Source organism: Dendronephthya gigantea, unplaced genomic scaffold (genome assembly GCF_004324835.1).
Source record: "Dendronephthya gigantea isolate DGI-Jeju-01 unplaced genomic scaffold, DenGig_1.0 000038F, whole genome shotgun sequence".
Lineage (NCBI taxonomy): Eukaryota > Metazoa > Cnidaria > Anthozoa > Malacalcyonacea > Nephtheidae > Dendronephthya > Dendronephthya gigantea.
The window spans coordinates 740,093-757,500 of NW_021163048.1; the positions used below are offsets into that span (position 1 = coordinate 740,093).

Consider the following 17,408-nt stretch of genomic DNA (forward strand, 5'->3'; position numbering starts at 1 on the left):
AAAGCGGAAGTTCTATTGAAAACTAGCTTCCAAGAAAATGACAAAAGAATTCTTTCTCGACTTCATGCAGTAAAGGCATACATAAACATGCATATTTGGTTGTGCAAAGCAAGTCAGTTAATTTTGCAAACACGACGTGACGCCTAGGACACAGATGAGCTATATATAGCTGCTATATATAGCTCATATGTGCCTGGCACGTCACGAAAATGGCGTGGATATGGCGTGATATGTCCATCTATGGTTGTGATTACACCATATCCACGCCATTTTCACGGCATCTTAGGCGTCACGTCGTGTGTTTGCTAAATTTCGCTAATATGCATCAACGTGCGTGGTGTTTCAAAACCCTTCAAACTATCCTCAAGCTGCTATCTCTGACAAAGTATGCCCATGCAGCAATCTGAAATGCAGGCACCATATCCATATTAAGCACGATGGACACCAACTGATCGTCGTTTCTGGAAATATTGCTTAATTTTGAGAGCTTAATTCGCTTCGGTATACGTTAACACTCCAATTACATCTTTCTATCGAATATATACTTTTTCAGCTGATTAGGACTAAAAAGATATATGCCTTGAAACTTAAACGTAGTGTGATAACTACAAATCGACCCTGAGAAACCTTCTTCTTTCTTTCTTGCGCATCGCAGGTAATAAAAAATGTACATTGGAATTCTTATTCTACTTCAGTGCAGAAGAACCAGGAGTTACCCTAGATTCGCTTCTATATAACACGCTTACCGCGAACAACACTAATAAAACTCGTTACGGCCCTACTGTTGTCCCTTTTTAGAATTTCGGTCCTTTTGGGTCCATCGCCGAAATAGCCGAATTCGTATTAGAGACGGAAAAGTTAACAAAAATCCGTCTGAATATAAATATGGAAGGGATTATGACTGGTCGGGTAATGCTAAAAGAGGCGTCGCAATTATTAGGATAATATAGGTACGAAAAATAATTGAATATTCAGATAAAAATATGTGCAAAGACCTGCATCGATCAACCCTATCATACGGCTGTGCATGTGATGATATACAGTTAATATGCATAGGCAGTGTATGTCGCCTTGGGCCTTAACATTGGGTCATTCCTGTTTCTTCCGAAAGGTCGACTACAAGTTTTCCGTGCATTACTTCATAAGTGTCAGGCTTATTGTTGGGCGTTTGATAATGTGGATTGTGGTCGGTGAGAGAGAAATTTTCATATGTAGTCTGGGCCTGTTGATTTCCTGAGTCTGTTTGAGAAACATTGCTAGGTGTTTTGTAGATATCGCTCTTGGGTAATTTGTTGTATGGGTTCGCTGGATTTTTATAGTAGGCTTCGGTTGTATCGTGAGAAGTACTTGGTACGTCAGATAGCAAAGGTGCCTCATGATTTGTGCTTTCGCTGCTGTAAAGCGGATTGAAAGATGACATGGAAGCGAGGCTGTCAACTGGTTTATCGTAAGTATTATCTTCAGGAGGTATATTTGACGGTTTAGCAGCTTTTACAGGAGAAATCTCGTAAGGATTGAGGGATGATGTTGAAGCTCCTGAGTCTAATGGTGTCTCGTAAAAAGTACTTTTGGAAGGGCAGTTTCCAATTTCCTTCTTATACTGTTTTTGCGTATCTTCAATTGACCAATATGTGTGTTCTTCTTGAGTTTCGTAAAGTGGATTTTCCTTCTCGTCTGACGGAATATTAACTTGTTGTCCGCCCAAAATGAACACTTTATCAGGAGATTGAAATCTATGAAAAATAAACATCGAAAAAATAGGTCCGTAATTGCACAGACAGCTTGTATACCACACAATCGTGAAAAATCTAAGTGTGCTGTAAATGCTTTAGGGTTTACCTTGGATTAAATTCTGGACTTGATGGGTGAATTGTCTCATTAGGAGCCCCTTGTGTCGGATTATCTTTCTTTTTTCTGATATGAAATGATACAAAAATGAAAATAACCAATGTGCAATGAAATTTTGTTAAGATTAAAAACTTAAAACTCGCTTCTAATTGTTTCTAATTTGGCCTTCCATTGAGGTGGCCCAAGATCAGTTCTGAGCACGCCATTAAATCCTCAAATTGGCATGCATGGATATCAACAAAAACGGTGTCCCATTTATACCTGCGATAGAAAAGCATAACGATTATGACTGTGACTAAGAATGTAAGACACACAGGAATAACATAGACAAGAGCGGAAACTGGACTGTCATTGTGTTCTGAGTTGCCACCTTGGTTGCCAGCTTTACTTGTTGTTGGTGTATTGATGCCTGTTGGTTTGTCAGTGTTCATGGTTTTAGAACGAGACGCCTCTGTGTGTGTGGTTTTATCTGTATCTATTGGAACCTTGGTAGCAGCTGAACTATTTTGTGTTGTCAAGGTGGCGCCCGTGTCCGATGCTGAGGTAGATCGCTTTTTCGATGATGTTGTCATTTTTAATGCCGTTGTAGGTGTCGTTAGGGGCAATGTCGCTGGTAATGTCTTTGATGGCGTGGAAGTTTGCGAAGTCGGTGGTGTCGACGTTCGTGCAGTCGGTGGTGTCGAAGTTCGTTTAGTTGGTTGTGTGGAGGCGGGTGTAGTCGGTGGAGTGGAAGCTCGTGTAGTCTTTGGTGTGGAGGCGGGTGTAGTCGGTGGAGTGGAAGCTCGTGTAGTCTTTGGTGTGGAGGCGGGTGTAGTGGGTGGAGTGGAGGCAGGTGTAGTCGGAGGAGTGGAATGTGAGGCCATGGATGGTGTTGAAACGATTATGCTAAATGGTAGATTGTCTAAAAAGCACAAATAAACGTCTTGCATTATACAAACATTTCCTATCTTAATACCTAAACGATTTGATGTTTTTCATTGACTTAGTTAATGGACGACTTGCGCTTTAGACTAATTTCTTACCTCGGCAATAAAAAGGACATTTTCTGAAAGATCTTACTTAAATTAGTGCAAATGCAAAGTTTGGCTGCGAAATTTGTAAAATACGGAAAATATAGCCACGCGAAGTTGTCGATTTTTGTATACTTTTGTATTACGTGCGGAAATGTGTAACTAAATTAGTTACACGCTTCCGGTCGTAATACAAAAGTATACAAAATTTGCCAACTTCGCGTGGCTATATTTTCCGTATTTTACAACATTTTGCAGCCAAACTTTGCATTTGCACTAATTTAAGTAAGATCTTTCTAGCTGCCATGATTTATTTTCTTCTAGTTACTTCGATCAAAAATTAGTCTAAAGCGCAAGTCGTCCATTGACATCGGGAACTGTGTCAGAAAGTCAAAATGTTCTAGTTTCGAATGTAAGCTTTTTACTGTATTATATGGTTGCGTGACACAGGAAATGACATCCATGTTCAGAGTTTCTAGTATAATGCAATGCATCAAATATACGTACTTTTAAAAGAGGCATGAAAACCAACAGTGGTTCCCATTTGCCTATTATATCCTGATTTAACCGACACAAATAGATGTTTACCAGTCGATGTGATACTATGATTGTATTCGGTACCGCAGATATTTGCCAAAGAATTTGATTTATCATTAGGACCGTCATAGACCCGAAGGAGGTCGCCTTTTGCACAGTCAGTTACAGACGCCGTGTTGAAAGTTACACTGATGTTTCCGTATCTTACTGAGAGCAACCAAGAACAATGTTTGAAATCTTGGTCTGAAGAAATTGGGACAGAGATATATGAAGCAGATTCAGCGTCTATTTGATAGTTGCATCCTGTTTTAAACGAGAGAGAAAGATGAGTGGAAAAGTGGGATATATTGCATAAATGTTTGAAACTAAGATTAAAGCTCGATAAAAGAATTTACGTCCAAGAGGCTAGTATTGACTGTCACATATATATAGCTAATATAAAGCGGGGAAAACAAAAGATTATCTTTTTTCTTCAAACTGTTAAAGTTCGAAAAAACATTGGTTGTTAACCTGCATACTGGGCCGACTAATTCAGTTCAAAAATTTCTATACTGAAGTACGTGAAATGGTAGGCTACTCGGTCCAATATAGAAGAAATACTGGAAGCACCGGTTACGAGCAAAATCGGGGGACTGTTTATCAACATTATAACATATATGTTGTATACATACCTTTATAATAGCAATAATAAAGAGTACGTGGTGTATAATGGTTTCTGTTTATGTTTTCTGCATATACATGACTTCCCGTGAAATAATCCTGGTTCTGAGATTCCTCGGTTTGATATATTATATACTGCAGCCGACTCATCGCCCACTTCACACGCTGACAATTCTTGGTCGTATATGGTAGCAAAAAGAATGATACACTAACTGGTAGTTCAATTGGATCATACCAATTGCCCTGATTGCGACAGCAATAGTCTATCTTCGTAGAATGATCATCATATTTACCATTTGGTAGAACACCCTCGACGTCTGGATTTCTCTTGTCGTCCGCATCGTCCCATTTTATGGAACCTTCATCCATCCCATTTGGGCAGGTATTCTTCTTGTAAATACAGTATGATCCTTAAGGCAAGAAGTCAATAGTAGGTATAGGTATCAATAGTATGATTTCGAGTGCAACTTGAAAAGAAGAATGCATGTGATGGAAATTTCATAAATATTTGTACGAGTACGCTTGTTCTACTGTGTTTAATACTCAGCTCATCCAGCTGTATCAGTTTATCGACCGTGGTTTTCGTTTCAGATATCACAGTTTACATGATATCCATTGTTGATCTTGCTAATCTTTTTAATGTGTAAAGAAATATATACCTACCAACTGGCCACATCTTAGAATTGCCATTATTTGACGTTTTCATACAAAATTTTCTTGCGATGGATCTTTTTTTTTTATCCAGAATTGCATCCATATCATATTGAGAGGAAGTAGCACCGTGAAATACTCCACTCTGTTCCATATTTTGCTTTCTTGTGCCTTGTACCCAGCCAGATGAACAACTTCCCGTTGTTTTTGGCAAACCATAGGTTCCGGATGGCCATGATGTTTCTGTAATTATAATACTCCTATATTATTGAAAACTTCAAAGCAAAAGCTGCATGTAGAACTGCTTAACTTCGAACAAATGATTTCCTAGGGACGAACTAACGAAGAATGCGCTGAATCATAATAAAAAGACACTGCCCAAAATATTTGTTCATGAACTTTAATCTAACTGAGTACAGGAAAGACAGAACCAAGAAAGTTTAATATTAACCTGTAATTAGTGTCTTAGATTCGTATTGAGCTTGGAATCCTAAAGATTTTCCACGTCTTCCGGACTTAAAAGCTACGTAGACAACATTTCCCGTAGAAAGCAGCGTATTTCCAGAGGTTGCGTTTGCTCCACAATATGTCGCCAAGATTGGGCTATCGCTATCAATTCCATCGTAAATTCCAAGCTGATTTTCCGAGCAATCAGAAATGTTAAGAGTAGAGAATCTAAGAAAAACTACTAAACCGTGTTCGACGGTGATGGTCCATGAACAATACTGATAATCAGGATAATTGTGAAAACCAAAACCACCATTGTTGCCCTCATACCTGTTATTGCAACCTGAGCGAAAGAAATAAGAAATGTTCTTTAGAATTATGTACCGCCGCTGCAATGAAAACGTCATGAGGTGTAAAAAATGGGGGCCCATGCAAAGGGATGGGGGCAGGAGAAATGGGGGCAGGAGGGATGAGGTTAAGAGGGATGAGGGAAAGACGGCTGAGGACAGGACGGGTGAGGGCAAGAGGGATGAGGGCAAGACAGGTGAGGGCAAGAGGGATGAGGGTAAGACGGGTGAAGGCAAGAGGGATGAAGGCAAGACGGGTGAAAGAAAGAGGGATGAGGGCAAGACGGGTGAGGGCAAGACGGGTGAGGGCAAGACGGGTGAGGGCAAAACGGGTGAGGGCAAGATGGGTGAGGGCAAGAGGGATGAGGGCAAGACGGGTGAGGGCAAGAGGAATGAGGGCAAGACGGGTGAGGGCAAGACGGGTGAGGGCAAGAGGGATGAGGGCAAGAGGGATGAGGGCAAGAGGGATGAGTGCATGAGGGATGAGAGTAGAATTTCAAAATCATCATCCCCAAAAAATAACCCAGGGAATTCCACTCAAACCAACGCAGTATTGCATTGAAATGGCGAAAAATACACACTGAACTTGCGTGACCTAACTATGCCATTTTGTGACGGTCTCATGAGGCGGGTTAAAAATCGTGGGCTTGCCCATAGCTTGTACAACAGGGATACTACAAGGGGTACTACAAGGATAACTAAGAAACGCGCAGCATTATTATAAATAAAAAAGCGCAAAAATATAACACCTATAGGTGATGCATAATCTACGTACCTTTATAATAGCAATAATATACTGTCGGTAGTCTTTTGTACCCTGTTTTATAAGCATAGCTATTTTGGAAGTCATCATAGTTATTGTCTTCTTCAGTATCATAAGTGATAAACTCAAGCGTACTCAAAGCATTTTTGACACGTTGACAATTTCCAGACTGGTAAGGTAATAAGTAGAATGGCTCATCGATCGGAAGTTCTATTGATTGACTCCACGCTCCTTGATCATTGCAGCAATAGAATATTTTTGTATCGGAGGGAACGCCGCCATGTTTACCATATTCACCATCAGGTAATACACCATGTCTAGCATTGCTACCACTTTTTGGATTATCTTCGTCATCCCATTTGATAAAACCATCTTTCATGCCGGACGGGCATTGGTTCTTTTTATAAATGCAATAATTTCCTTTTTGAAAATATAATATGACAATACTAAGTCTTGTAAATACTTTGTTGTAAGAAGATATAAGTATATTCTACTACTTGCAAGCCTGGAAGTTTTATCTATCTCAGACTTATTCACCAATTGAGACTTTGTCAGAGCTAACAATAAACTCCGTTTATAGAAATTCCACGCATGAGAATTATTCAAGTATAGCATCAGACTTTAATGGGTATTGCATCAATTTTAGACATGCCCGGCACTAATATTTTCTCTTCTCTAGTCTCATATTGATAATTACCTGCCGGCCAAGCAGTCGTATCTTTTGTACCATCGCTAGTTTTGGTACAAAAATGACGTGTAAGGGCAGAACCAATTAAATGTACATCCATGTGCATATTCAGATTAGTAGAAAGAGAAGTCTCCGCAGGTTGTTTGTCATCCTCCATGATTTGCTTTCTCCAACCCGGTATCCACATATCAGGGCATGGTGTGGTCGTTTTGGGCAAACCGTAAGTACCAGATGGCCAGGATAGACCTATATGCAACCGAGAAGTATGAAGGAATGTCACACAAAGGCATACTAGGCATAAAGGCATACTTTTCACACAAAAGAAAATAATGGAAAATACATACCAGAGAAGGGTGTTGTTGTCTTGTAGTCCGCTTGAAAGTGCATGTTTCCACTACTTAATCTAGATTTCAGTATGATAAACATGTTGTTCGTCGTGGTACGAAGTCTTACTCCTGACGTTGCGTTGTTTCCACAAAGGCTCATCATCAACGACGCATTATCATCCACGCCGTCGTAAATATTCATGTAGTTTCCCGTGCAACTGGGAATGTTTATTGATGTGAGTGTTAGAGAAACAACAGAGCCTTGATTGACAGTAATAGACCATGAACAATATTGATAGTCTGGGAAATGCGTGGTTGAAATTGTTCCACTTTCTTTTTGACTTTTGTGCATGCAACCTGAAAAATATATAGGTTTGTCATGATGGGTCGAAAAGTCGACTGAGCTGTTTTGGTGAAGGGGGGAGTGAGCTATTGGTGATTCGGGGTTAAACCGAGGCCCTGCGGTCTTTGGGGGCCCGGAATTGAGCTCTTCAGTTTGTAAGAAACATTAAAAAACTGGTAATTGAATGCGTGTGAATTCAGAATTTATATTATTTGAGGCCGTTCATGATTTTCTTGATGTTCGTGTTAGTATATTACCACTGCAAATTTGTATTTCTACTTTAATGTTATGTTAAGCAATGAGAAACAAAAGTGATATTTCATAACACTATAATTATATTTGCGTAGAAAAGCAGTGACGTTGAGACGTACATGTAGAGCTTGAAGGACTGGATTTTTCTCTAAATCGTCAGGCAAAAAGTAAAATATATACTGTATAGTCTGTATAGTTCTAGACATTTAGCAATTTGACAGGAGAGGGGGGGGGGGACTGAAGGGAAACTTCACCATATTATGATGGCGCTACTCCGGCTGAGTAACCAAGTGGACAGCCGGAAAAAAATTATATCGACCACAGCTTATGGGAATCAAACCCTCGACGTTTATTTTTAGCTTACCCAGTTTATTACTCAGCTGAGTATCATGCAACATCACAATAATATGGTAACCACAACTGCGATTATAACTTTGCCACACTTGAATAATTCATATTATAAATAAGAACCTATATATTCATACCTTCGTAATAACAGTAGTAAATCTTAGGAAGGCCTTTATTGGAATCTGAAAAAACACGCGGTCCTTGAGAAAAATCATCATGATTTTGTGTTTCTTCGGTGTCATAAACGATGTAATCCAGTGAGCTTATTGCTCCATTAACTCTTTGGCAGTTGTTAGAATTGAATGGTAATAAGTAGAATGGTTTATCCACAGGTAACTCAATAGCATCGTTCCATTGTCCTCGATCATTGCAGCAGTAAAAAATCTTTGTGTCTTGGTCATAAGTGCCCTCAGGTAGAGTACCATATTTACTGTTCTTGTTTTTGGTATCTTCATCATCCCATTTTATATAACCTGACTGAGTTTTCATACCAGAGGGACACTGCTGATTCTTTTTATACACACAGTAAGAACCTACAACGAAATATCGAATATCACACCTAAATAGCTGAAATGACTGCTTGACCAGCAAGTCCATGCAGACCATAAGTACGTTACATGATCATTTCATCAGGGTCAGGGACGAGCGGAGCGGATTTATCAGAAAGAGTTTTCAGTTGAACTTTGTCTCATAGACATCGTGGTTTTACTTCATTATGATATGATTTTGGTGTCGTACGGCAGACATCAGTGCTAATCTTCAAACTCGTTAAAGACGTTGCCGGCTAATAAAGCTCCGGCGTCCCTGTAGTGTATTTATGTAGATTATAGAGTATAACCTGCAGGCCATGCCCTTGTTTCTCCGACATGAGTGGAATCTTTGACACAAAAATATCTTTTCACATCGCCTCCGTTCAACGTTGCCTCCATGTGCGACTGTAGATGAGTGGAAAAACTGCTTTTTGAATTCGTATTTTCTAAGTCTTGCTGTCTCCAGCCTTCTTGCCAAGTTGTTGGACATCCTGATACTGGTTTAGGCAGACCATACGTACCCTGCGGCCATACTGTACAAATAAATAATGATCCGATGTTAATAAACATTTACAGAAACGACTGATAAATTAATTATGGGACATTTAACCATGGTGACTGACAATGGATCGTAGAAGAAAGAAAATCGTCTAGAAAATCTTGCCGATTCTTTTTGCATCTTTTTCTGAACATGGCGAAACTCACAACTCAAATTGACCTTGATAATCAACTACCGTCACGCTAAAAAGGGAAAGGTCTATTGGCAAATGTGTCACGAATGACAAAAATACTTTTGTTGCAGCTAATTTGCCACGAATGAGAAGTTTACATGCAACGTTCACTAGTGTGCATCGGGCCCAAAATGAATAGCATATTCTCTTTTTATATACACCCTATACTGTATACTGTAGATTTCGGCAATTTCTGTTGAGATGTTTTGTAACACATAAATGTCATGTGTGGTGTCACGGGTCTGATTTGTAGGATGCACAATTCAATCAGTCAATTCAAGGAATAATCCCATGTTTGTTTAAATCATTTTGAGTAATATTTTATTTACCTAGGAACACTGAACACAACACGGTGTTTATTGCTTTTTGACCAATTAGTCATAACAGGATTATTACTCGTAAAACAAGAAAGCCTATATGGCTACAGATATGGCTTTAGCCATGGCTGTGTAATGTGTATAGGGAACTGATACTACAGAAATTTTGGTACTATGCTGTTTTCGACTAAAACTTTGTGAGAGGGGATACATAGCTATATATATATATATATATATATTTATATATATATATATATATATATATATATATATGTAAAGACCAGGGCCCGGTTGTATCAAGCCCGTTTAGCTTAAACGGTGGATAAGTCAAAATTAAAAAACACCCTTACATCTCTCTTGAATGAGTCAACTTGAATATTATGCACTGAATATGCAGTTGTAAACAGTATCTTTGTATTAAGCTGAAAAACATTTAGTTTGCTTGTTGAATAAAATGATAGACTTGCTTTCTATTTGGAACTTATCCACCGTTTAAGCTATATAAACAGGCTTGATACAACCCGCCCCTGTAAACAAAATTTGTGAGAGTTGTTCAGACTGAGTGCACCATAATTATTTTGCAGGGTTCCTCAGTAAAAAGAAAGATTTACAAAAAAGTGGTCTAATACGCATCAGGTTTAAAAGTCAAAGGCTGTAACATATACAGAAAGTTTTTTTACCGGAAGTCAAATTTATAGTGAAACTGGTTATATTGTTCGTTGTTTACTTGAACGGCAAACTTGCATGGTTTACCTTTTTCACTTCCTGGTTCTATGTTTTACCGAAAATCTATTATCTTGTAACTGATGAAGGAAAATGTCCATGCATGCACGACCAGTGATATTATAGACACAATGAAAAGTATTGCAAGAATGAACGTGGGCGAGTTCAGACAGGTTTCATGCCTCTTCAATGTCTTCCCCAATTGTCAAGTTTAAACTACGGTTTAAACGCCAAATATATTTCACGAGGCACAAGGAAGCTATATAGTCATACATATATTCACTTCTTTTATCATTAAATACCGTGATACTATATATCGATACACATAATTACAACGATTTAATAAAACAGGAAGTCGAAAGAAAGAGTATATTATCACCACTGTCACTGAAATAATGTAACATCTCTATACCGTATTCTGTCAGTAATATACCACGAAATGACGATAGCTATCGTCGTGCATTTACGATAAGTCTGATATTATTCACAATATGGCTGCCCAATTGCAGCTCTTCTTGTATACATTTACCGGAAAAAAGGAAAATTCGATTACTCATGTTAAATCACCTAAGACTATAAGTATGTAATTACCTTGGCTATTGATAACAGCAATCCTTTCAACAACGATAAATAGGAAACTAAAAAGAAAATTCTTGCCTCGATTCCTGCCGTTCATTATGGAGCGACGACAATCGCCAGAAATCCAAATTGTTTAAACCGCCATTGGCATGCAGTAACGTTTCCTTGTTGGCTCAACTGCCATTTTGTCTGCACTTGATGTTGTGATTATAGATTATGCAATGCATGCTCTCATGGCCATGTAGATAACTGTTTGTGGGGCGTCTACATCCATGCATAACGAATTCATTTGAATACAAATGATTTTAAGTGCTGAAAGAGGGTTACACTAAAGACGGACCCGCGCATTGGTTCTGCTCATATAACAATATAGGTATAAGCTATATAGCATGCATATATAATTCGTGTTGACGGAAGATCCATGTGTTTGCACACAGACGAACCACAAGAACTAACTTTCGCTTGCCATGCAAGTTCGTCTAGACGGATGATCTGTCTCTAGTGTAAATCGGGCCATTGTCAGTAATTTACTGGCATGACCAACCTGTCAAATATAACAGGTAATCCAGCCCTACCAATCTACGAACTTACTCACAAACATGGCATCCGGTATGTTGTGAAATTTTATAAACCTAAAAGCTGAAATTTGAGTATGCAAATACTTAAATTGACTTCCGCGATACGTATTTTCGGGAGGGCTACAGTATAACCGACATGTTGCCGAGAAGTTACTATATGCAGAACGCATCAATATGAAACATTCGGGTTATTGAATACGCCGTTAAGGCTAATTTCCACTCCGGAAAACGAGCAGCGGATCGGATTTTTTTCCGAGCTGGTCCGACCCATAAAGTGATTTCGGATCGGATCAAAAAAGTTAAAACCATTTGAACTTTTTTTTATCCGGTCTCGGATGCTTTCGGATCAATATAAGCCAAAAATTTCAACAGACGGCGCACGCGCGGATTATCTTTCGTTCCGATCCGATCTGATCCACTGCTCGTTTTCCGGAGTGGAAATTAGCCTTTAGTTAAGCACTTGACTGACTCGAATGGTTATTGGGGATTAAGATACGCTATATACAGGAATTAATATTTAAATTATACAAGGATTTGATTGTAATAAAAACAGACATTAGTTGCCTTTCCATGAACGTTAGAAGTTCCCAATAGTTATTTATATACTTTTGCCTTGCAAGAGGTGTTTTTTGACTCTCTTTGTTTTTCATGCAAGCGCGTCATCCTGTTTTTTTTTTCATCCTTTTGGCCTGATTACACTGTCAAGATGTCAAAGTTTCTGTGTTTACAGTTGAAATCTTACATTGGTAAACCCCAAGTTGTAAATCGGTTTTGCAGCGAATATCACGAACTATATGTAATTTTCCTTTCATCTGCAATGCATTTATAATTTTGTGGGATGTTTGTTAAGAGTATTCGAAATGCTAAGAAAACGTTAGCAGGTCGTAGGAAATATTCGTGTTTGACAAACTTTAGATGATTCAGGAGTAGCAGATTTTTACCATGAAATTTACCTAAAATTAAATAGCATTAGAACATCACATCCCCTAGAGCTACGCCTCGGCTCCGTTTTCTAGAGATAAGACGACATTAGCAAATATGAAGCGGAAATATTTTTAGATCTAGGGCATTCGAATTATGGCTATGAAATTGGTTAACTTGTTTTGAAACCTGATTTTGGTACGCAATTTCCAATAGCAATATCCAATAATTTATCATGCAGTTATGACTATTTATTATATTTATTATATATAATGAAATTTGACTATTCATTATTTGATTATTTATTATTTACTTTAGGGTTAAATAGAATCAAAATGACATTCTTAAAAATCGATATCTTTTTACTCTCCTATGTTCATCTTAGCTAGGTTGAAATTTACACTAAGTACTTTCAGTGCGAGTCTTGGGGAGTTGCTGTGATTATCGCAGGCGCAGCCAGCCAACTAGTGTTTTATATTTACATATATATTTTTGGAAAAAGTATTTCCATATAAGTGCACTGTATTGTAAAAATGTCAAAAAAAGTGCGTCTGACACAGAATGACGTCACCACGGCTCCACCCTCGTCAAGAGAACCCCCCTCTCCTCTGGTAAATTTAGTTCTACAGCACTGTTTCCAAGCATCACTGATGTGCGGTGATAATATTCTGTGAGTGACTATTTTCATCGAAGGTAAACAGCAAACACTTCAGCTGTACCAATTTTATCTGAATGAAAATAAAAATGATGGTATATGACACATCTGTAGAAACGAGAATCAAATGCAAATACAAAGACCGTGACATAATATGCAATGATATGTATGCATTACACAGTTACACTTATTGCCGTCATACGAGCCACGAGGGAATGCAGCTACAGTTGCATGTGACTGAAAGTGCCATGTTGGGTAACTTATCAATTCATAAAGTTAAATTTCCGACTTTACCATAATGGTTCCAGTTCGCATAGGTTCCACTGTTACTATAGAGAAAACAGTTTTCTGGAAATCTGTTTTCCCAACCACAGCCTGTTAAACCACCAATCATAAGCCAGCCTGCATCATTTTCGCAACCACCATGATTTCTGTTAATGTAAAACGATCGACAACGTCCTTGAGAACAAAACGCATTTATGCTGAAGTAGTCCTTGGTAGTTGAAAGAACATCTTGCCATGGAGAGTGTTGTAGGCGGTGAACACGGAACCAGTCCATCTTGCTTGTGCCACTGGCATTAAATTTCAATACGACTTGTTCTTTAGTTTGGCTATAGAGTACCATACGAACCTATTAAAAATCACGATAATTGAATACTTGAAAAATAGCTAGGCTCTGCATGTCTGATATCTTCGTTGCGAGAGGTACATACATTTAATGAATTAAAAAAAACAGACAAAAAACAAAAAGGGATGTAAGAGAGACAGAATGGAAACTGGATTATATAAGTTGGTGAGAAAAAGTGCTGGTTTTATTAGTGCCGGCTGTAAACAAACTGAACAAAACAAAAAATTAACGAAGATCAAGCAGATAAAAGTAATTTGTTTTCTATTGCTGCAAGTTGCAAAAAACAAATCGAAGCTCCCATATAGCTCGTGCTGCTGAAAACATACCTCGATAGGATTAAACATCGTCCAATTTTGCAAAATTCTGTTTTTGTAATATTTTTTAAAGGAATTTCTTTTATTGAGGGCTTCAAGTGAAGACTCTTCATATGTAAGAGAATCTTTCCAAATATTCCCGATCACTTCTGATTCTCCAGCAATCGTTTTGAACACAAGAGTCCAACCTACAAGTGTATGCATATTTGGTAGAATGCTTGCATGATTCTCAATACAATTGGTCGAAGGACACTTATTAAACAATTAAGTACACTTACCACCGTTTTCCATATCGCAATAAACTGGAAATGGTTGATCGATATCTAAAGGAAGCATACAGAAGTGATTAGGGGGTAAATAAACTGTGCATCTTCATGCTCATTTCGGACCTGAAGTGGGATACGAGACCTAAACTTGTTACAACTTTTTCGACGATGGATGAAAACAATTGCAAGTTGATGTTAAATTCGAGGCAGCACAGATTGAAGTTTTAAGCCTGGTTCACACGAGGGAAGCACAAGCATAAGAAAAACAAAAGGAAAAACAAAGAAATGCAATATGGAGGAGCTGAAATATCTCAGCTGACTCCAAACCTTTTACTATTTAATAATTTTTAAATAATAATAATAATAACTGTGGATGTGCGAAAGAGGGTAGATGAACAATGGCGTAGCCAGCCAGTCCCGCTATGTAAATTTCGAGTTATTATAATTTAGTTGTTTCACAGTCAATGAATACCAAAATACTAGTATTAGTACTGAAGACGAATGATATAAATAATTCTTATACTTGTTCCCACAGTTATCCAGTACACCCCATCACTAATATCGTCTCTGCATCTTTTCATCAAAATATCTTCACAAGATCGTCCAGGATTTTCTTTTGACCCATACTACAACAATAAATATGGTATATGTTTTTAATTTCATCATTTATCATTTTTTCCTTCGTCAGTTAAATGTTTAACGAGTTCGCTATTTTAGAATAATGACAATTTCTGCAGCCGGCGTATAAATTAAGCCGTAGACATGCAAATAGTATTGAAACCAATGACTCTAATCTTATTGGTCATTGTTTTATTTGTGAGAGCCAACTTAGAGCTTTGTTCTCATATATTGCAATCATGGCTTCATTTGTCCATGGCTAACTGTCGGTGATCGCTGACGAATAAAACGCACAAGCCACAAGTCACTTTGAACAGTACACAGAAAAAAAATAAAACCAAACGCCGACTGTCAGCATGCAGGTGCAGTCGTAATTAACCTTGGAGAAATTGAACTACTCAAAAGTGTTAACCTTGGAGAAATTGAACTACTCAAAAATGCCTTGTTTATAAATAAAGACTGTTTTGCATATCACCTGCTTCTCGGGAAGGGTTCGGGTGACAACCTTCAGTTGAAAATTTGTTAACGCCTACACGCGATGGCGTGCTTAATTGTTATGGAAAACATGCAGCCTTCACAAGGTTGAAACTTACTAAGGTAATTGTTTGAAAAAATGTCCATAAAGCTGATCCACTATAATGGATCCCATGAATATTGACGGCCTCATAGCATTTAACCAACTGACAGTTCATTATCTCCTCTTTTTTCATAATTTCAGATCTGAAACCGAATCCAAAACAGTCATCCAAGCGACTGCAAAATAATGCGCACTCAATATCTGATTCAACCGTGTGGTTTGAAATAGTCCCCTTGTTCTGTGGGTAGAAATCTATATTAAAAGAACGAAATACATATATATTTAGTTGAGGGTAGAATATTGAAGAGTAAATAATACATATAGGTATGATTTTGGATTTTTTTTACTATAATGATATCTACTTTTACCGGGAAACGAACTAACGAAGGATAGATATTATGATCATCTGTATTGGACGTATATGCACAATAATATAATTAAACTTTGTCTATATGTTAATAGCTATATACAAATATAGTATGTAATTATAAGTTTAGTCGATTCATGCAATAAAAATAAATTCAATACTAATAAAAACAAAGAAAAAGTAACAAAACACCGATAAATTCAGGCTATAGAAACGTTTTGAGACAAAAATATTAATAAAAAACATGATTCCGAGATGAATTCAAATATACAAGTTCTCGACGTTTTAATCATGTCGGTCAAGACCTCCAGGCGGTAATAGTTATTAGTAGGATTTGCTTTTATATAAATTGCGACAAAGACACGTCTATATATACATACTTGTTGTAATTTCCCGATAGAAATTTCCATTGGTATTGGCATTAGTACCCAAAAATACGATAATAATCACAAAAAGCTTGAAGAGTGAAATGGATTTCACTTGAAAAAAGATTCCAGACATCATTTCTCGTTTGTTCGCGTTCATGTCGTCTGCATGATGATTACCAGGTATAAATTTCTCACTGAGAGCGGCACCTGCAAACCTTTTATGGATTGTTCCCACATAATTATTGCACTCTGTTTTGATTGGCTGATTCGATTTTTAATTGACGACCAAGTTAGAAAAAATCAGTCTGCGCCTGTGCATGGCTGTATAATAATTCATTTTGACTAAAAGCTGAACCCCCACTGGCTAAAACTCCGTGTGATAATGGTTTCTATTGAACAATATGAAAAAATTGCCATTAAAATTACGTAGCTATTTTCATGTTTTCAACGACAACGATCTTATAATAAGGACCTTAAGCATGTAGGACGGCAACACGACGACGACGTGGCTAGAATACTCCTAGCTTTACATAAATGTTATGATAAAGCGTTGTTGTATGTTATCAACTTTACCAATTTAATGAGATATAAGACGTTGAAAACATGTGTTTACGTTTAGGAACTATTCTATAGAGCCTAATTCGAGGTAGCGCTCACTGGGTCGAGTGGGTCCTGAAATGCAGACGTTCTACATAGGACGTAATAAACGACGTTTTGTCGTTGTAAACAGAACGTAGATCACGTCTAAAACTCCTACAGGTATTTAATAATTCATTTCTTTTCAATGACGCATTGTATTGATAGCTGCCGTCGTCGTGTTCCCGTCCTATATTATCAATCGTATAGAGAAAAATCAGTTGTGTATGAAACAATAGCATGGACAGCCTGATGATTTAGTTCCCCCCCTATGGTGTTCAGTGACTACAAAAAGAATAATTTTCGAAAGTAAATCATAACAAGTAACAATAACAATAACAATTAAGGCTCTGTTTACACGATACGGCCGCGGTTCGCAT

General features: G+C 37.8%; 2 protein-coding genes across 2 annotated transcripts; both read right to left on the minus strand.

Moving 5' to 3' along the window:
* Positions 1–38: 38 nt before the first annotated feature.
* LOC114526459 lies at positions 39–11,291 on the minus strand. Its single transcript, XM_028548065.1, has 13 exons — positions 11,113–11,291; positions 9,059–9,283; positions 8,358–8,753; positions 7,296–7,634; positions 6,961–7,197; positions 6,276–6,683; positions 5,158–5,496; positions 4,719–4,949; positions 4,067–4,465; positions 3,366–3,698; positions 2,110–2,749; positions 1,840–1,914; positions 39–1,733 (listed from the first exon to the last, which is right to left on the minus strand). Exons 1-13 carry the CDS (start codon positions 11,195–11,197, stop codon positions 1,079–1,081), a joined length of 4,362 nt encoding a protein of 1,453 aa, XP_028403866.1. The 5' UTR covers positions 11,198–11,291; the 3' UTR covers positions 39–1,078.
* Positions 11,292–12,929: 1,638 nt separating this feature from the next.
* Positions 12,930–16,587, minus strand: LOC114526389. Its single transcript, XM_028547978.1, has 7 exons — positions 16,405–16,587; positions 15,674–15,909; positions 14,986–15,088; positions 14,475–14,519; positions 14,209–14,384; positions 13,549–13,885; positions 12,930–13,327 (listed from the first exon to the last, which is right to left on the minus strand). Exons 1-7 carry the CDS (start codon positions 16,547–16,549, stop codon positions 13,284–13,286), a joined length of 1,086 nt encoding a protein of 361 aa, XP_028403779.1. The 5' UTR covers positions 16,550–16,587; the 3' UTR covers positions 12,930–13,283.
* Positions 16,588–17,408: the final 821 nt, after the last annotated feature.

What these genes read in the sequence shown, in the direction of transcription:
- LOC114526389 (XM_028547978.1), bottom strand. Translation starts at nt 16,549, where the DNA reads ATGAACGCGAACAAACGAGAAATGATGTCTGGAATCTTTTTTCAAGTG. An exon ending in CTATCGGGAAATTACAACAA is followed by an intron (nt 15,910 to 16,404) that starts GTATGTATATAT and finishes CTTTTAATATAG; the next exon opens with ATTTCTACCCACAGAACAAG. An exon ending in CTGGATAACTGTGGGAACAA is followed by an intron (nt 14,520 to 14,985) that starts GTATAAGAATTA and finishes TGCTTCCTTTAG; the next exon opens with ATATCGATCAACCATTTCCA.
- LOC114526459 (XM_028548065.1), bottom strand. Translation starts at nt 11,197, where the DNA reads ATGAACGGCAGGAATCGAGGCAAGAATTTTCTTTTTAGTTTCCTATTT. An exon ending in ATCTAAGACACTAATTACAG is followed by an intron (nt 4,950 to 5,157) that starts GTTAATATTAAA and finishes TTATAATTACAG; the next exon opens with AAACATCATGGCCATCCGGA. An exon ending in AGTCCAGAATTTAATCCAAG is followed by an intron (nt 1,734 to 1,839) that starts GTAAACCCTAAA and finishes TATTTTTCATAG; the next exon opens with ATTTCAATCTCCTGATAAAG.